Raw genomic sequence first — 27,779 nt, forward strand, 5'->3', positions numbered from 1 at the left:
AGTTGACACAGATAAAATAGCAACAGTAGCCCCTGGTGGTCATAGAAGAGAAGTGCAACGAGCAGCCTCAAACTCAGTAGTACCTCACAGCCTGTTGGGTGTACAACAGTATAGTTTGTCCTTTAGAAGATACTTTAGTCCAGAGCTCCTCCATCCTGGATGTGTGTGGCCCTTTACTGCGGCATGTGTAATGTAATAATCTACTCTCTAAGTTGTAAACAATAGCATAGCTACATACGCTGTGATTATAAGATGAGACTTGTAACCAGAGGTGGGACCAAGTCTTTGTTTTGTAAGTCACAAGTAAGCCTCAAGTCTTTGCGCTCAAGTCCTGAGTCCTAAACCAGTGATTCTCAAACTGTGGGGGGGGTCTGCGCGTGACCAGGGGAAAATGTGAGGCAAAATTAAAGTTTTGAATTCGTATTCTTCTTCACGGAGGAACAGTAAACAACATGTGTATACATCCATGGTAGCGATGTTGTTCATTCAGAAAGAGTGTAGGTTTACAGAATGGACAGATATTTGACAAAAAGAAAAACAGACGATGCTTCGGAGACTAACAAGACAATGTGCTCATCTGATAGGAATCAAAATAAAATATGTCAAAGCAGAGCTGCACTGAGTCGTTTGACGCTTCATTCATGACGTTGACATTCTAATTATTATTAATCTTACAGAAACATTAGCCTACCTTCCACCTCATCTCTCTCAAACACACACAGAGACCGTCCGTCTCTGTAATTGCCTCAGTCCTCAGTCCAAGAGTCAAAATGAATTGAAAAAAGAGAGATTGTATTATTTCCAAAATTCTAAATATGAAAATATTTCTACCTCCAGAAGGGGGAATGACAGAAAAAGATTGAAACCACTGTCCTACTGGTTCAAACAAAGTAGATCTGCGGAATTAATTCTAAGATAATCAATGCAAGTCCCAATAATATTCACCAAAAATAAAAAAAAATCCAGAGTTCAACAAAAACAACAGCACTTTTGGGCGATTCAGCGATAAACAACAAAAGATAGAAATTCAGTTTGTTCACTTCAGTTCAGTTATTTTCCCTCCATGAGTTAATCCTCTAATCCTAAAATATAACCCGTTTTAATCTTTGGGTTTAGGGGAAGCTTGGGAATCAAGTATTTTCAAGTCAAAAGGCTCAAGTCCAGATGAAGTCATGAGTCACTGGTGCTAAGGAGAAAGAAAAGAGTTAGTTAAAATCAAGCAGAAACAAAAGTAAGATGATTTGTTCTCTTTTAACACACAAATCTTTGCTTCTATCAAACATTAGATTTGTATTTGTGTGAGTCTGGTCGGCCACTGCAACCCACACTGTGTTTGGTGTCTATTTAAGACCTGGTTCTCTGGATTCACTCCGTCTACATTCGTTTATCCTTTTCGTGTTTTGTCGGTGACATTTTGTCGTTTCACATCCATCCAATGTCCCAGTGTGGTGAGTGTAGGTCGGTGCTGATCCATCTGTGAGTTGAAGACGAGCTGTTGTGTTTTGTGTCGTGATTGACGTCGTGGATTGACTGACGTAACCATGCAGCCAAGTGTGGGGGAGAGGGAGGGAGTGAGCTGGTGGTGGTGGTGGTGGGGGGGTTGGTGTGAAAATGTGATTGATTCCTAACAGATACGTTTTTCTTCCTCTTGAGGGTCACAGACGAACCTGAGAGAATCAGCAGATCTCCGGTCACAAGGTGAGTTCACTTTTACACTTTTAATTCAACCGAAGTGCAGCAGAACAGAACATTACATTTCTTGTGTCAGCAGCAGCAGCATCACAAACAGTCTGCTTTTCATAATCTATCCATCAGTTCACCATGTTCTTAAAGAACCTTTAGTTTACTCCTCAAGATATAGATGGAGAAGATATGAATGACGGTGTTACTGCTGTTGTTAAAGGAACAGTGTGTGACATTTAGCAGGATCTATTGGCAGAAATTAAATATAATATTAATAATTATGTTTTCTTTAGCGTATAATCACCTGAAAATAATGCCGTGTTTCTACAGTAGCCCAGAATGGACAAACCAAACACTGGCTTGAATAGTGCAACATTTTTGGAAATGCGCTTATTTACTGTCTTGCCAAAAATGATGGATCTTGCTTAATCCATCCAAAAACATGAGTGTAAAAACAAGCAATTAGCTTTTTTATGGGGCTTATGTGCCAAGAAATAATTAGGCACATAAGCCCAGAGAAACTGCAAACTGACTTTTTTATTACATTAGTGAGCTTTAGAGGTGCTGGTAGGTGGATTATGTTTCCTCAATACAGAGCCAGGCCATAGATTGTATATAAGAAGTGGACGTAGTCACCGTGACGTCACCCGTTGGTTTGTGGACTGCTGTTTTGAAGCCTCGAGTTCAGCATTTTGGCCGTCGCCATCTTGGTTTTTTTTTTGCAACCAGAAGTGACACGAGAGGGTGGAGCAACCGAACGCTGAATAAGACATTCAAGGCGACCAAAAATGTTATAATTAACTTTCATGAAGTGAAAACACACTGTGAAAGGGTTAAAGTTGTAAGACGAAAACACGGATGACTCCCAGACCAGACAACGCCGTGGTAGCGACCTGTCAATCACAAGGTAGCCATGCCCTAAAGCATCCCCTGCTTTATGGTCTATTTGACTCTAAATGGAACCATAATTTACTAAATGAACATCATGCTGTATTGAAGAAGACTTGAAACTAGTGATTGAGACCATAAACTCATGTTTACAATGTTTACTGAGGTAATAAATCAAGTGAGAAGTAGGATCATTTTCTCATAGACTTCTATACAATCAGACTTCTTTTAGCAACCAGAAGAGTCGCCCCCTGCTGGCTGTTAGAAAGAATGCAAGTTTAAGACACTTCAGCATTGGCTTCACTTCTCAGACCCGTTGGTTGCTCACTGAGCCAGGCTAGCTGTTTCCCCCTGTTTTCAGTCTTTATGCTAAGCTAACTAGCTGCCGGCTCCAGCTACATATTTACCGTACAGACATGAGAGTGATGTCATCACCAAGAAAACAAATTAGCATATTTCCCTAAATGTTGAACTATTCCTTTAAGTCTCTGCCTGACTGTGAGTCGCGTGTAGCACTTCAATTTGATTCCTTCAACCTCCGATTAAAATGCATTTCCAGTGACTTGTTGTCTACAGAGAACAGCTTCTGTTTTCATTCTCAGGTGTGACTGAGAGCTGATGCTTTCTTCTGATCAGTTTCTAAACATCAGAAGTCTACACGGAGTCACACTTTTGCATGTGATCCAACATGGGAACTGGATTACGTTTCCAACACAGATCCTGAATCATACTGCTTTTTTTGTGATGATTTTTTTTTATTTTTCTCTTCCATGTGACGAAGACACGAAGACATGTAGATTTGAAAATGATCACACAGAGAATGATCACTATACATTCTCATTAAAACAGAACAGAATATGGATACTTCTCTGTCCTGGATCTTGTAGAACCAGCAGCTGATTAACATCACCAAGCAATAATATATGCTATAAATGGTCAAACACAAACATCATAACACCTACCTACTGTATATACCTGTAACCACATGGCTGCAGACATTTTATACATGCGTTTATGAGGCTTATCCCGTTAATGTTTACATGAGCACAGAGAAATCAGGTTATTAAATTTATATAAATTATTTTTAATAATTAGAAGCTTAAAGGCACAATACTGTAACAGAAATAAATAACCACATCTTACTGTCCGTTATCTGTTTCCTCTATAGGTTACATCCCACAACAAAAGCATTTACCAGAGCTAGATGTTGTACTCTCATTTTATTCCTACTGTATTTGTTTCAGGGTTATCAGTGTCAGCGTATCCGTATGTTACTAAAGGTCTTGTGTACTTCCTCTCAGACTCAGCCGCCTCAGCCCAGTCTCAGTCTCAGGTTAAAAACAGCAGGTAAAGCAGCAGCAGCAGGCTAACGTTAGCTAACGGACAGTGGTTCTCCTTGTGATAGATGATCCCTGCAGGTAGAACCGTCACCTTTTGATTTAAAAGATATATAACTTCCATCGTGTTTATCGACAGGTCAGTCCCTGAAACCCTCCCAGATCTTTGTGTGTTAGTTGGTGTTAAAGTGTGATTTTATGAATTTATCTGTGTAGTATGTTATTAATTATTATAAACTAGCATTCAGGAACAAAATAAATGTATTCTCAGTCCTTCACATGGGCAGTTTATTTAAGGTTTGGTGTTGTACATTCATCGTAAAGTAAGTAAAGAGATGTTGTTAGACTATAAAATACATATTAACTTATCAGTGAACTAGATTGTTATGTAGAGATATAAAAAAACAATATTGTATGATATTAATTGTTTTTCTTCTCCTCCCCCTTTCCCTAACCACTCATACATCCACATTCATACAACCATACTTTCACTTCCATCACACATCCATCTCCCTTAAACTCAAACATATCTGCTCTCCTGTCCTCTTTATTTCCATCCTAACCTTTAACCCTCCAACCCTCCTGCTGTGAACATCACCCTCGCCCTGTCCTTTTGGTTTTCCTACATTTCCTCCTCCATCCTCTGTTTGCATCGCCCCTTCCTCCCCCTTTCAGTCGCCATCTATCTGGGCATCAGAAAGCGGCCGAGCCCCGGACCCCCCGATGCGGCTGGGATGTGAGGGTGCGGAGCCCCCGCGACCCGGCCGAGGTGGTGCTCGCGCTGCGTGAGGCGGCGCAGGGCTGCGGCTGCCAGGTCCACCTGGCCGGGCCTTTCCTCCTGTCCTGCACCCACGGAGCAGCCGGCGCCCGCGTGGCCTTCGAGGCCGAGGTCTGCCAGCTGCCCAGCGGGCTGGGCCAGAGCAGCGGTGTGAGGTTCAAGCGCCTGTGGGGGGCACCGTTAGCCTTTAGGGACATCGCCACCAAAGTGTCCAAGGAGCTGGAGCTCTGAGGGCGACAGGAGGCGGGGCAGATTGATAAACAGACAGGACAGGTCGAGGATGAGGAGGAACAACGAGGAAGAAACCATCGCCTCCTCCTCTTCCTCCCTGGGCTCCACCTCATCTGATGCGGCTAGCGATGCCTCGCCTCCACCAAAGACCCTCTTCTCCCGATGCCGCCAATCACAGCCAGACAAACGGATGCACAGACACGGATAGACCGCCATCGGCAGATTTCTGATGACCCTTGACCTTGGAGCTGTCAGTGACCTACGACCCCTGCTTGAAACACACCACCACCACCACCACCTCCATACTATGTGAGCCCATGGAGTTTATTTTTTTCTTCACGATTTCATGTTTGATGATAAGGATGGTGTTGCTGAGAGTGACGGAGATTGATAATTTGTTGTTGTTGACATTGTTATTCCTATTGTATCATATGTGTTGTCATCATTCCTTTTTAAAGAGCTGCTATTTAAAGAAATGTTTTAATTTTTTTGTGTATTAAGTTTATTTTCTTTCTTTAATGCTTTTTAAAAATGGGCAGAAGTTTGACATCTGTTGTCATCCTCGGAAGTCACATATTTTCAGAAGTGAGGTCGCAGTCTGACCTCCGACCTCTAGAGGGAGACATGCAGAAAAGCAGAGACTTGTGACGACTGAATGAAGCATCGCGGCCTTTCTGCCCATCCATTGATAACGCCCATTCACTGCTCAGCTGTTGGTTCTACTGTGTGTTGATAGCTGGCAGGTGAGCTGCTCACAGAGGAGTAAAGCTGCCTAATAATACCGGACCCAGCTGATATGTTTTACTTGATAACCTGATAATTTGAGCTTAAACATAAACTCTACGTTGGCCCCATGCTACCTTTTATTAACAAGCAAAAGTGCAAAGTAGAACATTTTATTTAAATTTTTACTGGAGTACGCAGGAAAAAAAGAGACATTATTTTCCACTCAGCAGGTTTCGTCTATTTAGATTATAAAAGCAGGCTTTGTCAGCCAATCAGAATGCATTATTCTGACACCAATACGTGCAGATTTGTACTATTAGTTCAATTAGATAAAGTCAGTTTAACATTTAACTAAACTAATTTTTTTACCCCATAACAAAATGAAGCACCTATCGTATGCTTTCACTGAGTGTCCCGACAACTAATACGATTAAATCTGTGCCACAAATTGTTAAAAATATTTTTTAAAAAACTGGACAAATGACCGTTGTGTTGATTATTAATCAAATAGCATGGCTTTTTTTTTGTCTGGTCCCAGTTTTTATCTAATGTGATGGAAATTGAACTCAATATGATACAAAAAAATACAAATTCTCACTCCTTTTCCTGCGAGGCCGCTGCAGACATTGATTAAAACACGATCCAACATGAAGCTAAAAAGCCGTTACTTTAGAGAATTTTTTTTTAGATGACCTTCAAGCTTTTGTATAATTTGATCTCTTATTCCAAAAACAAGTTTCCCTCACAAGATTACAGTAGCTCAAACTGGTTTAGAGGAAATGGAAGAGATGCAGGTTTTACTGGTAGCACTTAACAATATCACAGTCTGTCGGAACGCCATCGCCATCGCCATCGCTATTCCTCAAATGTAGTGCAATACAGCCACAAAGCCAAGAAACTAGACTTGAATAAGCATCGACTCAATAGGGCGCCTTGTTTTGATTTATTTTTTTAATTTTTGATATGTTTTTAAAATTCATTGAGCACTTTTTTTTTTTTTGCTTTGTAGCCAGGATTGCATTGTTCTGTACTGGCAGACCTTTTTAATTCATCTGTATTTTTCTTTTGTAAATTGTTATAAATCCCACTGTCTCACTCATTTAGAGCCCACTGAAGGGAATAATTGACATTCTGAATGCCCTTTTTTCCTTTACTTATATGCACCTCTTGGTATTATTCACTTCTCCTCTGTGAAACCTGCTGGAGTGATGGCTTCAAGTGTTCAGGTAGAGGTGCCATTTTGGTTTCAGTGGTGCCACGAAGTCATATTAAAGTTACTACAAGGAACATTTAACTGGCTATGAAACAGACTCAGTTTAATACTGATGCTTCTATATGACCTTCATAAGCAAACGAGACCATCAGCAACAAGATTGGCTATTGTAGTGATGGTGGATATTCTTAATGCCTGTCACCGGGTCCGATTCCCCGCAACATCAGATGAAACGATTTACGTCACGCAAGTTCACCAGAAACTCCCTCAGCTCCTCCGGCCGCCTCGGAGAGCTCCTTGTCCGGCAGCAGCTGCTTGTTTGTGACTGCAGGACCTGGAGCTCACCGCCCGCTTCCTGGGAGCGAACATCAAAACCACGCTGCTGGAAGCCCAGGCTGTATTGTAGCAGACTGTCAGACCCTGCTGCAGTAAAATTCAAGTTTTTTTAAAGGGAGTCTGGCAGCTGCACATCTTTTCGACTTAAGAAAGTGGCGGTTATGGAAACACTATTGCTTTTGTCCACAGGGGCCGCCAAAATCAACAAAATATAAGTTCCTTGTAGCAGCTTTAAGGAAACTGAGGGAAAGAACGTATATTGCCAAGAAGTGAAAGTCAATTGTTCGTTCCATTGCATCATCAGCGAAGCGACGCTTCCACCATTTTGGACTGAAAACGCCTACCAGACGCTATTAAAACGCCCGCCTAAAAAGTGGCGCACAAGAGTAAAACAAATTTATTTCTATTCTATTGTCATATTCTACCTAAATGGCCTGTGTTGAATAATAAAATATTATAAATATAATAAGCGTTCAGTCCAAAACGGCGGCACCAGATGAAAAAAAAACACCGGAGTTTCGTCTCTTTGCTTCTATACTTTTTTTTCACTGAGGTACAAAAATTCAAAATGCCGGCCTGTCTCCATATTGTTTCGTCAAATATAACATTTATTTTCATTTATTCTGATACATATAAACTGTAGATTTTTCCCTCCGTCGACCAATCAGGCTGCAGCACAGCTGAGACGTGTATGACTGTTGACCAATCAGATTCCAGTATTACTGTAAGAGGTGTATGACTGTTAGCCAATCAGACTCCTGCCTCATTAAGCCACTGTATAATTTAAAAGCATACAACTTGATGAGGAAGTGGTTTAAGAAGAGACCTTGAATAACCTTTGAGAAATTAGATTTTCTTTTATAAAAAGCACTTCATTACAGAACGATTCAACAGAAAGTGCTCCATCGATCATATATTAACACTGACAACTCCAAAATTCAAAGGTTGTTGTACTTGTATTGTAACTCTATAAAGCCAAGCAATTATAACTTGTACTTTTAAAGTATGCAGCATCTAACAAAAACACTGATATGTGAAAGGAAACGTTGGATAAAACAGCAGATTTGTGATCTTTAAAGCTGTAAAGTCTGCAGGAATTTATCTGTTTAATGGGAGATTTCAGCCGCAGCAGGTATCCATCACTGTCTGAAAATGTGAAGCTGTGATTTAGGGCTAGTTTTTGCATTTTTTTTTGTGTGTGTGCTTGTGTGCGTGTGTGTGTGTGTATGTACAACTGGGCCTCACTCTCTGAACCTGTTCTGTAGATACAGTTGGGGCCATGCTTTAAGGCTACAGTTCTGTTGTATAGTGTGTTTGAAGCCGTCGCTGTTATCAAGAAAACTTAACTTATGGGCTGAAATTACGGAAATGATCGACCTGCAATCCTGCATGTCTCCTAGGAAATAATGTGTGACACAAAAATAAAGACTTTCAACCTCTTTCATATTTTATGTCTATTTTATTTTCTCAGATGTGGATTTAAAGCTTCAGTAGGCAGTATATTTTTGGCATTATTGGGCATAAATTCCATAATAACGTGTCAGCATATTGTAATTCAAGTGTTCTGAGAGATAACTAGACTTCTGCTCCTCCTCATGGCTCTGTTTTCAGGCTTTAGAAATCTAGCCCGTGATGGGAGACTTTGACCAATCACAGGTCATTTCATTGAGAGAGCGTTCCTATTGGCTGTGCTCTGGTCATGTGACCAGAACTTGGCAGCGGCGTCACAAACTTTCTCATTTTACAGCTAAACCGTGCACTACGAGATGATTCTGAAAACATTAGAGGCGAGAAATAGGTATTAACGTAACATATTATTGATTCACATTTGATCAGCGTTGCCTAGTTTGACTGTTTGGTCAGAGTTCACGAGTGATTGACAGCCGGCTCTCATAGACAGCAGATGGACAGCAGACCTCAGATCAGCTCTGACTGCTTGTTTTCCTTCGGTAAGTGAAATCTTGCAGATGCCGTTAGGAGCACCGGAGGACACAGAGGCTCATGATGTTTTTTCAGGTTACCTGTTTCATGTACTACTGTCACGATATAGCGACCAGTTTATAAAAATATATTTTTTTTAATGCTCCAATCTCGACTACTTCAGCTTTAATACATCAGACCGGCACATACGGGTACTTTGCAAAAAGTCGAGGCCGCGCCTCCTTTTAGGAGAAAGAAAATCAAAGATCTCATAGACTTCAATGCAATTTGACGTATGTTTAGATTGTAATTTTGACAAGTTTGTATGAATTCATCTCGTTAAACAAACATTTGTTTTATACACGTCTAATTATTGTGTGACCTTGCCTGAACCTGAGCGTTCATGATACCTTAATAAATGAAGGTTGATCGCCGTCATGTCCCTTCAGTCTTCCTCCGTCCAACACAGTGGAGGATATTACTTATCCAGACTTCTCTACATATCTGATTGAAACCCGTTAGACTAAATGCTGTCTGTCAATAACCAACGTGTTAATATCCAACTGTTTGATCTACAGGCTGAGATTTAGTTGGAGACGACGGTCTTATGCTGCTGTAACATTAATGTATGACTGTATTACTCAACTAACGTTAACTAGCCATGCTAATCACCGTCACCAGCATCAGTTAACCATCTACCACACTGACAGTGAATATTCATGTACCCATATCCATATGAAAATGTCAGTTCATGTCTCAGTCAGTCCGTTATGAGTAGTTGTAAAAGATCCATAAAGAAAACATGAGAGCAGGTTTGATTGTTTCATGGGGCATAGTTTAATTGTCCAGTTATATTTTACAACCAAAAATATTTTTTTTTTCTTTCAGTGCATAGCCGTACCAGACTATGCATGGATTGATCCCAGGATGTTACAGAGAAGATGGGGAGAAAGATGATTAAAGTGACAGGAAGTTAGGAACCAAAAGACACAGCAGCAAAGGAAAGGAAATGATGAATAAAAGAAGGAAGTAAGAAAGGAAGGAAGGAGCAGAGAGAAAGGTGGAGTGTCTTCTTGATGGAAGGAAGTAAGCAGAAAGTAGCCAGTTGGCCGAAACCAGTAAAATAACTTTACAACACGGCTACCCGTTCATTTTTTATAATATAAAAAAACAAACACAGACAGTCATTCAGTCATTGTTTGTCTGTCCACTTTACTTCTGGGCGGGGATCATGCCATCGATGGCCTCTCCCTTCTCGAGCTTCTTCTCCATCTCAACCATCAGCTTGACGCCGTCGACCACCAGCTGGACCTGGTACACCTCGGAGGAGCCCAGACGGTCAGCGTTGGAGATGTCGAACACACCACCCACGGAGGCTGTGTCCACACCACCTGGAGGGAAGAGAAGGGGACAGGAATGAGTCCTCTTTCTACCACAAGCACTTAAACATGGAAACATGATATCGCCCACTAAAAAAAGTCCCTGAGACTGAGGTGACGTTGATGGTAAACTCAATGACTAACTCGAGCTGTGCAACAATGTTTCTTCAGATAAATAAATGTTCCTTTACAGGTAATCCAATAGGCCCTTTTCACAGCAGCCTCGCCTGGAAAGTAGACGAGATCAGGCGGCAGCAGCACGTGGCGGTGACAATAAGCTGCGGTCACGTCGGACAGCTTCCGGCCGTTTCAAGCAGCCTTCAAAGAATTGACAGGAAGTCACAGGAAAAGTGACATCCTGTTAGATCCGACCTGTAGGCTACTTGTAGTTTGCAGACCACGTCCGGATTTATTTATATTTAATTGTGCGTGTATCTGGCATTATATTCTATCCTTTAATATTTTTATGTCGGCCTTGTAAAGCACATTGTAAATGAGCACTCGTTTTGATAAGTGCTCTATAAATAACCTTCATTATTATTATTATTATTATTATTATTATTATTATTATCAACAACACAAGATGTGTTTGTTAACAGATGAAACCGTCATTGCACAACATGAGATTAAAAGTTTACAATCTAGAAGTTCGGACTTTCTACAACACGTGGTGTTTGTGGGTAAAACTAAGAGCCAATCAGCTCTTTGATCAGGCGACAGCCAGCTGTTTCCCATCATGCCCTGGGTCTTGCAGTCTTTGGAGAGAAACTGCGGCGCCTGGCTCTAAAAACTGTGGCCACCTCGATCCTGTGAGGTTATCGGTGCCCACGTGTGCACGACGTCAGAGCAAGTCGGACACAAATCTAACCGGCATGCATTGTGCGGCGGTCTCGAACGAGCCAATTTTGACATGTCATTGCAGGATAAACACAGGTGTAATTGATTAAATTAATTATGGTCCCGTTCCATTTAGTGTCGCAGCCATTCCAGTGAGCCAGCATGCACAATACAGAGCAGGGCCACTATTAATGTTATTAATTACACCTGTGTTTATCCTGCAATGTCAGTAGAAAACAATTCAACTTGACTACTTCCTGAAGATTTCTCTTTCTTGATATTTTGGTAAGATGAAGATAATGCTACCAACCAAAACAAATGGAGCAAATAATACAAAGATATATATTTTAAAAAGCCTATTAGTCTATGGCAGCCGTTTCATGCCGACCTGAAGGTGCTTAAGTTAATGTCATGAATTAAACATTTTATTTTCCTTAGTGTTTTGATCAGTAACTTCTATTTATTGTAATCTATGTATTTGTTTTTCCTGTACATTTCCTAATATTTGTTTGCTAATAAATGCAAATTTTGCTGTTAACTCTTTACCTCGCCCATCCAGCGGTGTCCTCTGAAAATACTAACTTGTCACTAGCTGTTTCTTTTTTTTAAGTACCTGTTCCACGCTTCTGCAGACGCAGCCTGGTCAGGATCTCCTCGAACTTGGCATGTGTGCTGAGCTTGGGCAGCTTGACGTGCACGCCACCGCGCAGGCCGGTTCCCAGGTTGGAGGGGCAGGTCAGGACGTAGCCCAGATGCTCGTTCCAACTGAAGCCGTGGTTGTGCTTCTTGAAGATCTCCTCAATCTGACCCGTGAGGAGGAAAGTGAAATGAATAATGCATGATGGTTAAAATATAACTAGACGGATGTTACTAAATGCTTACTAGACCTACCCTTACCAAAAATAAGTTTATTCAAGTGTGCTATTAGTACACATTTAAACTTAAAATAAGAGAGTATGCTACTTATCAGAGATATACTTAAAAAAAAGTATACTTGGCTTCTCCTCCGTGGAAGCATGTGAGAAAAACTTAAGTCAAACAGCAAAAGTCTCTTTATGTAATGCATAAATCATTGGCTAAGTACTATAAGTTAAAGAAAACTTACAAGTATACTTGCAGTAAAAATTTATAAAATAGTAGTTTACTAAGAGTACGCTTTAAAGTGTACTTTCATGAACTAAAACAGTGGGTATATACTGTAACTAGTAAACGAACAGCATACCTATAAGTTCACTTGTAGTATAGTTCACTTCATAATATAGTTGCAGTACAAAATACAACTTTACAACTTTAAAATACAAGTTTATTATTCTTACACTTAAATACACTTAAAAGTATACTTTTATAAATTAAAAAGTGGGCCAATTTAGTCCCAAGAAGTATTGAAGAAGTACACTTAAAAGTATACTACTAGTACACTGATATTAGTATACTAACTACATAAAGTATACTTGGGAAATATACTTGAACTTTACTTAATTTTACTTCATAAAATAAACTTGAAGTTTACTACTTTTTTGTAAGGGTAGCCATGAAAGGTCTATATATTAAAAAGGTTTAATTTACACCATATACACAAGAAAAGTACCCATAGAAAGTTGTTTTGCACTGAAATGGCTTCAACTCTTGTACCCAGTTGAATCGTGCAGAATGTGTCTGCATAACTGTGTGTTTAAATGAAAAAATGCATGCATGTTTTTGTGTTTCACCTTCTGCAGGCCAACGCAGAAGCGTCTGAAGACCTCCTTCATGTTGCCTCCCAGCTGCATGGAGATGACACGCAGGTGATCCTCCTCGTTCACCCAGACCAGGAAGGTCTTGTTGTCGTTGTGCCTGGAGGAAGAACATCCGGCTCAGTTTCACTTGATTTACATAGTGGACAAAACGTTCACAAGCCAATAATTTAATACAACAATGTTGCATGAATACAATTTCTCAAAGTATCTCATAGAAACGTGACAGTAAACGTCAAGCCAAAACCCTGATCATGTGAATTATCTGAGCTGCACAGTGGTGGATTTACAGGATGTCAAGCCACTGTAAGGGGCAGTGTGTGCTGCAGCTGCTGTACACACTGTGCTTTGGTGTTCATGACACACTTTAACAGATGTTTCAACACAGGACTAGTCAGGATTTTCATAATACGGCTGTGGGAGAACCAGACAGATGGTGCAAGGTTTAAAGGTTGGCTTAGGAAGGGCAGATGGGAGCTCAGAGGGTGGTCGTTTGTTTAGTGAGTGTGTATTTATGTGTCTATAGGGTCACATAAAATCTGCTTTTACAGTTGATTATAGCACATATCTGATCATGTTTCTAAGTTGGGGGAATCCCAATAAAGTCTAAATTAAATATTCTACTCCATTCCGTGCGTCTCTCACCAGATGCCTCTGCCGTCGGGCCAGTCACGGGCCATGCCGGCGCAGGTCAGCAGGGGGGACACGGGCTTGTCGAACAGGAAGTGATCAGCGATCAGCAGCTCCTGCTCGGCGTCGGTCATGCCGCTCAGGGGGTAGTACTTTCCCTTGAACTCACCCTCCAGGCTGGCCAGGGCTGAAAGGAAACCAAGGAAGGTGAGGAAAGGAGTCAGTCTCTGATAAATACATCCTGTTTGTTAGATTGATGGATTGGCATTATTGTATTTAGGTTGACATTCACCCTCAATGGACAACTTCTCAATGGTTCTGCGCTCTCCACGGCTGTTGTGGGGGGGCAGAGTGAATCCCTTGATGCTGCGGCCGGTACGAACACGGCTGGACAGCACGTAGTTGGGGTCCAGGTCGTCACCTCCCTGAGAGAAGAAGACAGAATAGAATGATAATAAATTAAAGAGGTCACGGCGTCTTTACTATCTGTCCAACGCAACGCAGAAGTCCACCAATTACACTGACACGCTTGTGAAACTGTAAAGGTAACGGCAGTCGCCATCTGCCTTCTGTTACCCTTAAAGTAGTGTTACTATGGTAAGGATGGCCTCTGAGAGGGGCGAACGGCGTTTCCACGGTTTTACACTCGGCGGCTCACGTTACGTGAGCGGAGAGGTACTTAGTTGGTTGCAATCTGCAACCACACCACTAGATGCCGCCAAGTCCTACACACTGTCCCTTTTAAAGCTGTGCTGATCTATGACAATACCATCATGCATGTCTCGATTGCTCACCTTCAGGTTCTCGAAGTTCAGGTCGGTCTTGTGCTTGTCGGTGGGCTTGTATCCATTGTGACGGTCGGAGATGATGGGGTCCAGCAGATCCTTGAAGACCTCATAGCACTCCTCATCACCAGCAACGCAGCCCACGGTCATGATGAAAGGGTGACCTTGGGGACAAGAGGGAGGATGAGGAAGTAGGTAACATTGCTACTTCACCTTTGAAGATTGTTATGTATGGAGGGATACTGATAGGTCCTCCTGTCCCTGTACCACCGTGGACATGATGAAGAAAACTTGCTAGTATATTTCACGTTTGCTTCAGTTAATTTATTTCTCCTTAAACCCTATATTTGCTAGTGTGTGTTCATCTCTATGCTGATGACTTGCTCCTTCTTACCAGGGTTGTCAACACCGGTCTGGATGACGTCATCCACGGTGAAGCCGCTGGGGGTGGACTTTCCCCTCAGCTTGTTGTAGATGTCCTTGGTCAGCACCTGCAGCAGAGGACACAGTGCAGGTCAGTGATTATACGGTCGCATGGTTTCCTCTGTCTTTTAGATTGTGCTATGTAAATGTGAATCTTAGCACTCATAAAAAAAACCCTCTGGTTCCAACAGCAACAATGAAAATGTTTGTATTTTAAGCATAAAATATATAAAATAAAATATATGATGTGACATCACCAATAGGTTTATGAAGAGCAGGCCCTTTTGGTGCCTTATAGGCAAAATTTGGATTTGGAGTCGCTCTAGGTTTAGAGTTCTGGCGGGCTAAATAACTGTATTTATTATAATATGAATAAACAATTAGTCCCTGATATTGTTGGCTTAAAAGTGTTTTGTCAGTTTCACTACTACGAAACGTGTACTTTTCTTTCTTTATTTATTTGTTCTTTTATGTGTTACTTCAATGCAGAAAAATGAGGAAGGGTGCCTAATATTTAGTTTAGTTTAATTTCATTTAGTTGATTTGAGAACGGGCAGTGCAAATTGATAAATACACATGGTATAAAAAATGCCAGTTGTAGCCAAACGTCTATTTTTCATCTGTTGTCCCTGGCCAAGGCGTCACAGAAGGCATCCTAAAATAAAAATAAAAATTTTACAGGGCGGCCAGCGCCCCCTCAACAGAAGGTGCCGCCCTAGGCGACCACCTATATGTCCTATGCCTTAAGCCGGCCCCACTGAAGAGTCGCTGTGAAGCTCAAAGTGGGTGACTCCTAGTCTAACTCCCGGCTAATCCAAAAATGGGCAAAGAGGTGGATCATTGGTGGAGCCTTGGCGGCCCGGGTGACGCAGCAGAGCAGACAGCTAGCAGTTGGTGACCTGGTACGGCAGCCACCTGTCACTCAAAGCGGCCACGCCCTCATTATGCCGAACTTTAAGCCTTAATATAATTTAAACGGGTGAGTTATATAAAAATTCACCCCCGTACAGTAGTCATGAACGGGGATATTTGCTATAGAAACCAAAACTGTTTTTTGCACCAGGCTTTAAATATGTTTATTTCTGCTGTAAAGTCGGGCAATTTAACATCGGAACGGGGATCGACTCGCTTTTGGAGCTTCAAGTGGCCAATTAGGGGAACTGCAGTTTTTTGGCTTCATTTCCCAACGTCGGAGGTTGCCACTTGATTTTAAGTGACATCTGAGGTACATTTTGACAATTCTGACAATGTCAGAGTAGGATTTTGTACCTTGGCCATGTGGTTGTTGTGCAGGGACAGATCGGGGAACTCCTCGTCCCCGGTGAACTTCATCTTGTAGTCGTTGTGACAGTTCTTCGCCATGGTTGCGATTCTTACTCCACCTGAGAAGAAAAAGAGGAGAGGAGGTGTTATTATTTACAATCTGCAATGACTCATTTGGTGAGACTGCAGTGTATATAAATATATAAGAGGAGAATTTGGAGTTCAGGTTTCTGCCGTATTCAGGCACTTTTTTCCTCATTGTGTTAAATCAGAAGAATATAGATTTTATAGTTCTACTGGCTACAAGATGTATTTGTCAAAATGATGTTTTCTTGGTTGCAGTGATGTAACAAAGCAGCCTGACACTCAGCGTAGTCATTACTAGTGAATACCGTATTTCTGTTCTGGTATTTCTCCAAGTTTTTCAAGTGCCTTGTCTATGAGTCTTCTGGTTAAGAGGAGACACCGTCTCATTCTGTCCTCCTGTCTTTCTTTCTTGCTTTTTTCTTTCACTGTCTCTCTCTGTCAGCTGTTCTGTGTACATGCTTTACTCCCTGCTGTCCTGCTGTCTCACCACCTGTCTCCCCTCACAGCGAAGGTTATTAATAGCGTGGCTTTGCTCCCTCTTGTCCTGCACCCCTCCGATCTCTGCGGGGAGCTACAGCACATTAAGATCAATGATTTTCTCCTCTCTTTCACTGCATTCAACCACACTAATGCAAACTTAGTGGCCGAGCAACGCTGCAATACATAGGAAGTAGCAGACGAAGTACATATACCAGAAGCAATAAAACATTTAACGTTTTAAAGACAGAAAGTATTATTAAACTACTAATATAAATGTACTTTTTTTTAATATAAACAAATGAAAATGCAGAGCTAGAATGAGCAGAGCTGCAGCTGCAGAATCAGTCAGAACAGACATGTTAATAAACTTCTAGCCATCATTCTGAATCGAGTCAAATCTCTCTCTCCGTCAGACAGAGGTCAAAACTTGAGGTGCAGTTGATTGATGACACCTGGTGCGCTGAAAGGTCAAAGCATCGCATGCCTCACAGATGGCTCCACAAGTTCCATGCCTAAATCAAGCGCTCCTAAACTATTCGAAGACAAACTTGAAGTCTGCCCTGCTGACGTCAGCAACAGCTGATAGTCACAACTGTTTCACTTCACGGCCGTCTTATCAGCAGATTAGTGCTACCAATATCCAAGAAACCAAGAGCGTCAAGTTTCACTACAATGTGCACTGATAGAAGAACGATCTCAGTAGATTTTTAGTAGTTTCCATATCAGGAAAAAAAATGTGCAAAGCTTTAGAGGAATCCAAGACAAAAATGCGAGAAGAGACAAAGTTTCACGGCTCCAGAGTTCAGCAATGGAGGAATCTGTCTGATAGATATTTGGTTAAAAAGGTTTCTCTCTCTTTTTTGAGGTTTCTGTCCAAACTGATATAGAAAACAATCTTTCCCTTGGATTTAAGAAAAAGGCTGACTAAAGCATTGTTTTGCTTTTTTTTTTACCTGCTTAGGAGAAAAGAAAGAGGTAACAGATCCCGGGATCAGATCGTATCCACCAAATGTAAGGGTTGCCCAATTTTGCCAGGTGACGGGCTTAAGCATTTATACCCAGACCTCTGTCCCTATTGGCTGACAACCCTCGGGGTCCCCTCATTTGATTGGTCGCAGGGGGTCTTCTGTGCCCGGGTGAGTTTCTAAAAGGCAAGAACGAACATCGCACAACACTCGAGATGAGAGACATGAAACAGCTGCAGCCTTTCACCTTCTGCCTGCAGGACAGAGCAGTAGTGGACAGCCGTCTTCAAAAAACACATACAGCCGTCTTCAAAAAACACATGCACCCTCGGACTTGTATGCATTAAATGCAGACACTATTGCACTGTTGTGAAACTAGATTCACATAATCTCTGCAGTGTTTTAACCTTGCCCCGAGTGATTTACAATGAGAGTAACTGGCATCAAGAGTATGAATGTCAAAATCAGAAGGTCATGCAATGGATAAATATTCCAGTTATTTCACTTTCCCAGTATTTACGGTGTAATAAAATGACATTAAATGTAAATTTAAAAGAGCATGAAATGAAAAAAACACATTAAAGATTTTTTGTTTTGTTTAGTTTTGTAGTTTTAATATGATTTTAATTAAATGGAGAGGGTGAGCAGCTTTACGTTTTTCACCTGGTCGGTATGACCTGAATCTATCCTCCGTGTTTCATAAGTGTCCTCGGAGCCGAGTAACTGGAGTTCTGTCTGTCATCATATTCAGGAGTTAAAATAACCACTTTGTCTTGGATTACTTCATCGCAATATTCACGATTACAGATTGGATTTCATTGAGCTATGGCCCCATCTCACCTAATAATTTGCTAAGTGGAGGTGTCCATGTTTGAGTTTAAGATATGTGTCGCTGTTCCCTGTGTGGGATGTCATGTAGTGATGCATAGCGACAAGCTGACCAAACTTTTGACAAGTCAGAGGAGCGACTAATATGTCTGTATTAATATGTGTGAGTAGTTGTAAGTGCACACATTCATATATCATATTAAATATCTTGCCTGACGTGTTTTGTATCAATACAAAAGTCCATTAGAAGATTATACTCGGAGTCCGATCTGATTGTGAAACCTCGAGTCCAGCTCATTGCCAGCGTCATTACCCCCCACTGGTAATGTGATCGACCTCAGTAATCTACCCGCAGACAGATATTAAATCACACGCACATCATGTGACAAAGTAGGAATTGCGGGGTGGAGCTGAGAGACACGATGACGCAGACAGCCGTCTCACTTAAGATCCAGGTTTCCCCCAAACACAGCAGAGAGCTCGAGGTCAGATGTTTATTATACAGATTTACAGATAGATTTTCATACCAATTCTGCTGTTTTTTTTATTATTTATATTTGTAACAATTACAATTTTTGAACATCCCTTTCCCCCTCAATCCACCCCACAAACCTGTATAATTTACTACTAAATAAATAAAACAAAATATTATAATACATGTGGTAAAATCAGCCCGGTTGCACTAAATGAATGTCATTTCACATGCAATAAGGACGCCGTTCTTGCTTTTGCCATATCATTTGTACGCCATGTAGTCTGTACTAACTGCAATGTAAACACATACACGTAAATATGCTGCGCTCAGAGCTAGTGACGTAGAAAAAAACGTGGCGGGCGGGCGGGCCGGAGGGGAGGTGGACGGATACAACAAACACAAAGTTACTGCAAGGAACTTTTAACTGGTCATGAAACAGTCTGAATTTAATACTGATACCTCTTTATGACCTACATAAGCAAAACATAAGGCTATTTCTATATATTTATTCTTAACGCAATGTCATCGGGTCAGATTCCCTGCAACATCAGATGAAACGATTCACGGCATGTAGGTACACGCTGCTGCTGGAGGCCGACTGAGCGGGGCAGACTGTCAGACCCTGCTGCAGTAAAATGAGAGGTTTTTTTAAAGGGAGTCTGGCAGCTGCAGATCTTTACGACACAAAGCGGTGATGTTTGTCCACAGGGAATGCCAAAATCAACACAAAATGAAACTTTAAGTTGTGTGATAAACTTGCTAAATGCACAGCTTGTTACAGGACCTGCATCATATACTGGCACTTTGCACACATACAACAGGTGTGGTTGTATTCATACTTTCAGCTGGCTTTTGTAAAAGACTGTTTTAAGTCTATATTGCATATGAAAATATACAGTTTTACCCTCCACTACATCCTTTACCAACCTTAAACCCCCATCAATAAAACTCAAAGGTCACGCTGACTGACGGGTGATATGTGCTGTGTGTGTCTTCTGCCCATTCAGACCAGTCAGTTCTGTAGTTCGCTTGCCACCGTGGCACCGATCCAATGTCCCAGTTTAGACTGTCATTGTATCCTTCAGCACTCCCCACACCCACACAGCCATACCACCACCCCCAGTCCCACCCCCCCAGTCCCAGAACCCTGCAGCTGCCCCGGGGAACCAGGCACCAAGGACAGTTATGTAACCAGGAACACTGTGAATCATTTATAATGATTCTATCTGAATCTCATGAGCAGAGTGTGCAAAAAAGAAAATCAGATGGTTGAATACTTTTATGTGCTTAGTGCATACTAAATGGCATGATATTGAATGGAATACAGTTTTGAGTGTTTGTTTTTTTACTGATGTCTGTGTGAGGAAATGTTAGTAAAGTAGTTTTGCTCCATATGAGGCAACAGGATGAGAAGAGAAATTGTTTGCTGATATGTGTTACGATTCGCATATGAGATTGTAGAGTTGGTGCAGATTGTGTGCATGCATCCACACACGCATACAGGAGGACGGTCTGCAGGACAGATAATAATGCACTATACTCACTTTTAACAGTCTCTTCTGCACTATATTCACCTTTTTTAATAGTCGTGTATCACAGCTGTTACCCTGCACTATATTCAGTTTTAACAGTTTTCTTCATCTCCTTGTATTTTTATATCTGGTATATTTTTTTGTTCTTTGCACTACTAACTTTTTTACTGCCTTTTTACTAACATGTTTTTGCACTATGGAACTGTGATGCTGGAAACTTGAATTTCCCTCGGGATCAATAAAGTTACTATCTATCTATCTATCTATCTAGGACGTGGAAACTTGTAACTTGCATTAAACACAACCTCTATGAAGCTGATATTGTGATTTTGTTGAGAAGTGAACTTTTTGGTATTTTTTGGGGGGATGCTTTGTGTCTACCATCTGAAGTTGCACGTATAGTTGATATTATTTATATAAATGTAGTGTATGTGTTTCTGTTAAGGAGGAAGAAGCACATATACGTATAGGATGTTATGACATACAAGAAGTTTATGTAGTTTTGAAGCGTTCAAGATGACCTTCATCTAAACGGTAAACTGCTGTTTGTGAAGCTGCTTCTTGTTTGTGTTGTTTCTGTTCTAGTGCTGGTTTATATTAGTTATGCATCCTGATTCCTAGATAACATGTTAAGTAGTAAGGCAGTAAGTCACTGATCATCATCATCATCATCATCATCATCATCATCATCATCATCATCATATGAAACTAGAAAACATAAGGAATCAATCGGTACCAACCATGTCATACTAGCTTGTTGTGAAGGAGGATAAATAACGCTCCAAATTTACGCTAAATTTTGTCAAGGAAAAACTGTCATGTCCATTTTCAAAGGGGTCCCTTGACCTCTGACCTCCAGATATGTGAATGTAAATGGGTTCTATGGGTACCCACGAGTCTCCCCTTTACAGACATGCCCACTTTATGATAATCACATGCAGTTTGGGGCAAGTCATAGTCAAGTCAGCACACTGACACACTGACAGCTGTTGTTGCCTGTTGGGCTGCAGTTTGCCATGTTATGATTGGAGCATATTGTTTTATGTTAAATGCAGTACCTGTGAGGGTTTCTGGACAATATCTATCATTGTTTTGTGTTGTTAATTGATTTCCAATAATAAATATATACATACTTTGCATAAAGCAGCATATTTGTCCACTCCGATGTTAATAAGAGGATTAAATACTTCACAAATCTCCCTTTAAGGTACATTTTGAGCAGATAAAAAAATTATTAATTTGCAATTAATTGCAATTAACAATGGACAAACATGTGATTAATCAGGATTAAATATTTTGATTGATTGACAGCCCTAATTTATATATATACATAGTACATACAGTATTTTATAAAGCTTGTATGAGCTGGCGTGCCGTCCAATGGCACATTCTTATTCACAGCAAAGGCCTTAGGGAGTAGTTGAGGGTTACATGTATTCACACATTCACACATGGGTGTTGCCAGGAACAGCTGGCAGTCTCAGCCACCGACGGCTTCCACTGACGCACATTTGGCATTTTTCTTTCAACATTATACAGCATCCTATGACTCTGTAATTGTTCTTGTGGTTCCTGTACTGAGCGGGAACACAGTGAAACCTGACGATGTAACAAGAAGATAATGACTTTTAGTTGTTTTTTTGTTGGTGTTTATCATGAAACAGTATTTCAAAGACTTGACATTAGTGTTTTAAACTTAAGCTGATCACATCTTAACCACACATGTAAAGACATAACTCAAAGAGAAGTGATTCGCTGGATCTCAGGAAGCAGCAGCAGCTTCTTTGGATTCCTCCGATTTGACCTGAACTGACTGTTTCAGACATACAAGTCCAGAGCCAGAGCAGGACAGAAATCATGTTAACGGTTTGAGGAGCACTCAAAATAGACCCAGGCATTTGTAAGACGACTCTGTCAACGTGAGCATGTTAAGTCTGTCACACAGTGAAAAGTGCTAGATTGGAATGAGCGGGGCTGAATGAGAAGGAGGGACGGGCTTTTGGCCAATGAGACGTGACGTTGTGTGTTTGGTTGTACACAACATTCAATAAATGTTTCACTATTTTCTTTGTTTCGTTCCAGCTTTATATCCAAAATATATTTATGCTGTGATTAGCTTTACCAGATATGGAGGAAACATAACTGCTGTCTGGGATATCATGGCACTGGCACTATATGTCCCACGTGGAGTTAGGTTTAGGTTACTAAAAACACTGTAGTCTTATTGAAAAAGTACTGACCATTTATTGAAAAACTCACCCTTGACTGTAAAGGCACCAATTTTACACATCAAAGTTTACAGATGTTGGGGAATACTATATGTAAACAAGTTGTATAAAGCCTTTTAGTGTCTGCAGAATAAAATTGGTTGTCATTGTAAACTACAGATACGTAGAATCAGATCATCACGCACAGCTTAAAGTGTTGTGTTCTCATGTGGTGAAATATGTTGGGCGTGTTGTGTTGTCCCGTTCTCATTTGCAGGGCGTCAAATACTGACGCTTTGTCACGGCCGTTAGTGTTCGATACGGCTGCACAAGGCACGCTTTAGCGCCGGTATGAGACACACCGGGCTTTCCATTAACTACAATATAACAGTTAACGCTCTGAGAAAGTGCTGTGGTGACGTAGTTTAAAGAGCAAAAGAGACACACAGGATGGGTAGGAGGGGAGGTAGATGGGTCCAACAAGACAAGGTTTTCATCCAGGAGACCGCTGTTTGTGACACGTGTGTTAAAGGGACTGTTTGTAACTTTTTAAGCGTATAAATGTACCGGGTCGGGACACATGCGCGCTCGCATATGCACGCTCGGGTGTGGCCGGAGCCTCGTCTCCTCTGACTGCTCGCCTTCACTTGACAGTGACAGCTCCGTGTCAACCCTCATCAGCAGCATCTCATTTGTGGTTGGATGAACATGACTTCTTTATAACTTTATCTCATCATCATTGGAAACTCTGAAGCAACAGGCTCTCTATCAACTAATCTATGTCCTTTGCGTGGAACTAAAGCCACTGAGGCTGTCGTGTCTTCAAACACTGATTATTGAGAGATATGGGGAAACCACCAGCAAGAGGTGTGTGTGTGATGGGAGAGAGAAGAGCATAAATAAATATAATAAATATACAAAACGAGTAAATAAATGTATCCCCTTAGCGTATTTAACCAGAAATATGGCTTGTTAGTTACGTTAAAAACCGTTAGCGAGTTACACGCTACCTTCCACTTGTTGCGTAGCAACCAGAATAACTCAGCTGAGCAGTCGGATATCAGTCTCCGTTGATCCGTTGGAGTAGCAGCTCTCTCGGTTAACAGCTTCATCATATGTAACGTTGACTTCCTCTAGAAATAGTTCATGACGGCCCCGTTAACTTAGTATTTTACCGCCGATAGCGGTGGCAGCCAACAGGCTCTGCGTTGTGTTTGATTGTAGACCAACTGACGGTTAACGGTTCACTCCAACGAACCACAGACAGCTCCGATGTCCATTCAACACATATTTATTTATCTTACAAGCACTTCAGGACACACGTTCACCTGGGAGATACCAGCCCGGTCTCTAGATTATATATTATACATAGACTATACATTAATATTGACACATTAAAGATCCCGTATTGTAAAAAGTGTGATTTTCATGTCTTTCATATTATAAAACAGGTGTAAAGGGACTGTTTGTAACTTTTTAAGCGTATAAATCTACCGGGTCAGTTTCCCAGGCGCGCTCTCGCATATGCGCGTTCGCGTGTGGCTTGGCTGTCCAGACTCCCTGTGGACACGTACCATAAGACTCCAACACAAACTACACGAAAGCACCAAAACCTCTTGGTTGTATCTAGTGAAGCCCGTCTTGCAAAACAGTGTTGGCGGCGGTCGTAGTACGCGGGGGAGACCGTACCTTTGGTCTCCAGGACCGGAGTCTCTGCTCCTCTGCCTGCCTGCCTTCACTCACACACCGCGCTCGTTCTCGTTCCACCTCTAGACGTGCATGCGCACTCTCACTCCACACTGCAGAAGAGTTAGTTTAGCTCTGAGAATATCTAGTGAATGTACAGTGGACGTTTGTGCAGAAATAACTGCTGCAGCTCCTCCAGACCAACAGAGGTTTTTCGTGTCTTGTGAAGTGACGGGGCTCTGCAGCTCTGCAGAGAGAAACGTTGTCGCCTCGTCACCAACCGGTGCCGGTGTCTCCCTGCTCTCTCCGACTGCGGGCGGAGACGAGACGTTACTCTCTGCAGAGCTCCGCGTGTTTCAGAGCCCCGGAAAAGCCAACACTAGGATCAGCATTGATTCATGGAGAGACCTTCGTCTGGTCAGCTAACATTACTGCCAAGCAGCTGAAATATAGAGTGATATTGTGGTTTTAGCTGACGTGTGTCGCCTCACTGTTTTGAGCGATGCTCGTTCATGTCTATCTAGAGCGAGCAAGCGCGAGCCCAACGCTGACTTTCGTTGACTTAACGGCCACAGGTGTCGCTGTTAACAAGCAATTCTGAAATTTACAAATAGTCCCTTTAACGCACTGAGAAAGTGCTGTGGTGACGTAGTTTAAAGAGCGAAAGAGACACACAGGATGGGGAGGAGAGGAGGTGGACGGGTCCAACAAGACAAGGTTTTCATCCAGGACACCGCTGTTTGTGACACGTGTGTTAAGTTTCACTTTCACGTTACAATCAGCTGTTCGTTTGTGTCCTGTGTTCACAACGTTCAGTTTCATTTTCACTGCACAAACGTAGTCATTTTAAGCCCAACCATGATGTTTTTTCCTAAACCTAACTATAGGGGTTTTGTTGCCGAAACCTAAGCAAGTGTTTTTGTTTAATTCACAACATTAAAGGGAGGGTGACAAGCTAGCAGGAGTACATCAGATTTTTAAAAATGATCCAACCGACCAACCAACTCTTTTCCAATGAAAGTAGCAGAACCAGCTCCAAAAGTATCTTAATCTAGAGAGAAAGTCACCAAGTCGGCAACACTGACAGTCCGTCTCTTCAGGCCTCCATCCAAAGCCACTCGCCCAAAATCATAACGAATGTAAACAACAAACAAGGCTATTCTTAGTGCTCACAGCTGTCAAGCTAGCAGCTTGTAGAAGACTCTGGTGATGCAATGAGTGCACAGGCAGAATGCACGCAGGCAGGCATATATCTGTAGGTAACGGGTTTATTACAGTCCTCACAGTCCACAGATACAACTAAGATAACACAAAATGTTTTAAAATCTTTATGAACCCTGCCTTTAAGCATGTGTTTACTGCAACCGAAAGGGACGTCAAGGGGGCGTTTCAAAGCGTCAGTATGTGACGAGTTGGGATGAGAACTTGTTGGTTGTGTGTATCTGCACTGAGCAACATTATATTCCAATTCAAAGTCATTTATCTTAGTTTTGGTTAATAGTTTTTCATTTCTGTGATTTGTTTTGTGTGTATTTTGTAAAGGAGGCGGCGGTGGTGGAGAGCGTACACTGAAACATGAGCTACCTCAGTAACTGAGTGGGTCGGGGGTGGTGGCGGTTTGAAGAACCGTGGATTTCTATCTTTAGTGCCGCCTCACCAGGTCCTCCCATCTCCAATACCAGTTCACCCGATTGAATTGCATCGACTCAGCTGTCAGTGAAGTCTGTCCCTCCTTCCATCCCTCCGACCATTCATCTGTTTATCCACCTTCACTTGACAGAACCTACATTTCTTTACCAAAGCAGCAGGACGGATGAGAAGGAGACAGAGTAATGGACACAGAGCAGTAAACAGTTGGGATTTAACCCATGACTGTCAGTTTCACGTTGATCTTCTCACATATGTGACTTTATATCTCATGTCTTCACTACCGTCACAAGTGAAAGGGCCCTCAAACATTCTAGTAGTTCTATTAAAAGAAAATATATCATGCATGACACGCTTTGTATGTGTGTGTGTCATTGTTCCCATTCATTCTATATGTCATTCATTTCTAATTTTACATTAATGGGAGACAGCTGTAACGTTTTAAAGCTGCACTTCTCTGATGTGTGTTGCATGATTATTTGATCTTGTGTCTACGTGCATCACCTCCTGTGTTCTTTTTGTTAGTCCTTGTCTGTGTGCATGTCTGTATATATTTACACACACACATATCTGACTGCAGAGCGTACCGTCATGTCTTCCTGCTGTCGGCTGTGTGTTGGGCGTCAGCAGCAGTGTTGTATTGCCAGTGTGAATTCCCACCGCCGTCTAATCTCAGCATTGATCTAATTTTCTGCGCAGCTTTGAAACCCACTCACACACACTCACAAAAAACACATTAATAAATTGCATGCAGCAACCCTTCTGTCAAGAATCAGATCTTTAGTGTATTTATGTGTGAATAAAAAACGGTGTAGATAAATAATTAAGGATGCACAGTGAAGATATTTTTAGTGTTGACATTGTAATGATAGGCAAGGCTGCTAATGTGTCCTCAGAGTGGGACGCTGCAGCTCTGCAACTGCGAGGTGACAGCAAAATGAAATATATACGATATATTCAATTAATAGTCAGCTGGCTCGTTAGTCTGGTGTGTGTGTGAAGACAAAGTCCATTGGATTTGGCTACAGTCGGAAAACATAGACTGTATAGCTGTCTGACGGCAAGATAAACCTTTTTTTAGGTGTCTAAAATGTGTTTTGCTGCTGCCCCCGTCAACAGCGGTACATTGCTTTGCTCCCGTGCTGGTACTCCTGTCTGTTTCTCCAAACTGGTGGCGTGCCGACCGTCATCTACTGTAGGTAATACACTGACTATGGATCAGTACCTCATACAACCCCACTTGAACAACTATCCCTTTAAAATCCTAGTTAATGAGGCAATAATACTGTACTTAAGAACAAAGACTTAACAGTCATTATAAAGGTCAGTGAGGTTTATAAGAGATTTAACAAGGCTTAGCTTTTCACTCCGGAGATTTTACATTAAAGCAGTTTTTGTCCCCTCTGGTCTTCAGTCTAGACAAACTAAAACACTACTAGAATACAGTTAATATTTGGCAAAAGACATAACAAGAAAATGTACGTCCGGACCTAGAAAACAAGCAAAATAGAATATATAATTGAGAGGCTAAACCACGGAGATAAGTGGTTCAGTCCTGTGCTTAACTTCACATACACACAGTAGTAGTGTGCTCCTAAAGGGAATATAAATAATTCCACTGCAACAGATGAACAAATAAAGTGGTTTCTATTTTCTGCTCAGAGGTCAGAGGTTGAGGAAAGAATGAACATATGTGGTGGTCCTGCATAG

General features: G+C 41.6%; 2 protein-coding genes across 11 annotated transcripts in view; one reads left to right on the forward strand and one right to left on the reverse strand.

Moving 5' to 3' along the window:
- The window catches only part of mark4 (microtubule affinity regulating kinase 4), a 71,396-nt gene extending 63,716 nt beyond the window's left edge, over window positions 1-7,680 (forward strand). For 3 of the 9 annotated variants that reach the window (XM_037775845.1, XM_037775844.1, XM_037775843.1), the window contains 2 exons: window positions 1,654-1,698; window positions 4,584-7,680. In XM_037775845.1, the coding sequence (XP_037631773.1) occupies window positions 1,654-1,698; window positions 4,584-4,917 (379 nt within the window). In that variant the 3' untranslated portion in view covers window positions 4,918-7,680. Of the gene's footprint in view, window positions 1-1,653; window positions 1,699-3,872; window positions 4,048-4,583 lie in introns of those variants that run through there. The other 6 variants (XR_005207636.1, XR_005207637.1, XM_037775846.1 and 3 more) reach the window with 6 other exon arrangements.
- ckmb (creatine kinase, muscle b) overlaps window positions 1-17,838 on the reverse strand; it is a 30,190-nt gene extending 12,352 nt beyond the window's left edge. The window contains exons 1-9 of one of the 2 annotated variants that reach the window (XM_037775851.1): window positions 17,683-17,838; window positions 16,169-16,281; window positions 14,871-14,967; window positions 14,486-14,640; window positions 13,984-14,116; window positions 13,707-13,878; window positions 13,038-13,161; window positions 11,942-12,131; window positions 9,926-10,503 (exon numbers count right to left, since the gene is read on the reverse strand). In XM_037775851.1, the coding sequence (XP_037631779.1) occupies window positions 10,325-10,503; window positions 11,942-12,131; window positions 13,038-13,161; window positions 13,707-13,878; window positions 13,984-14,116; window positions 14,486-14,640; window positions 14,871-14,967; window positions 16,169-16,261 (1,143 nt within the window). In that variant the 5' untranslated portion in view covers window positions 16,262-16,281; window positions 17,683-17,838 and the 3' untranslated portion in view covers window positions 9,926-10,324. Of the gene's footprint in view, window positions 1-9,925; window positions 10,504-11,941; window positions 12,132-13,037; window positions 13,162-13,706; window positions 13,879-13,983; window positions 14,117-14,485; window positions 14,641-14,870; window positions 14,968-16,168; window positions 16,282-17,682 lie in introns of those variants that run through there. The other variant, XM_037775852.1, reaches the window with a different exon arrangement.
- Between the last annotated feature and the right edge of the window lie 9,941 nt (window positions 17,839-27,779).

Source organism: Sebastes umbrosus, chromosome 7, assembly GCF_015220745.1.
Source record: "Sebastes umbrosus isolate fSebUmb1 chromosome 7, fSebUmb1.pri, whole genome shotgun sequence".
Classification (NCBI taxonomy): domain Eukaryota; kingdom Metazoa; phylum Chordata; class Actinopteri; order Perciformes; family Sebastidae; genus Sebastes; species Sebastes umbrosus.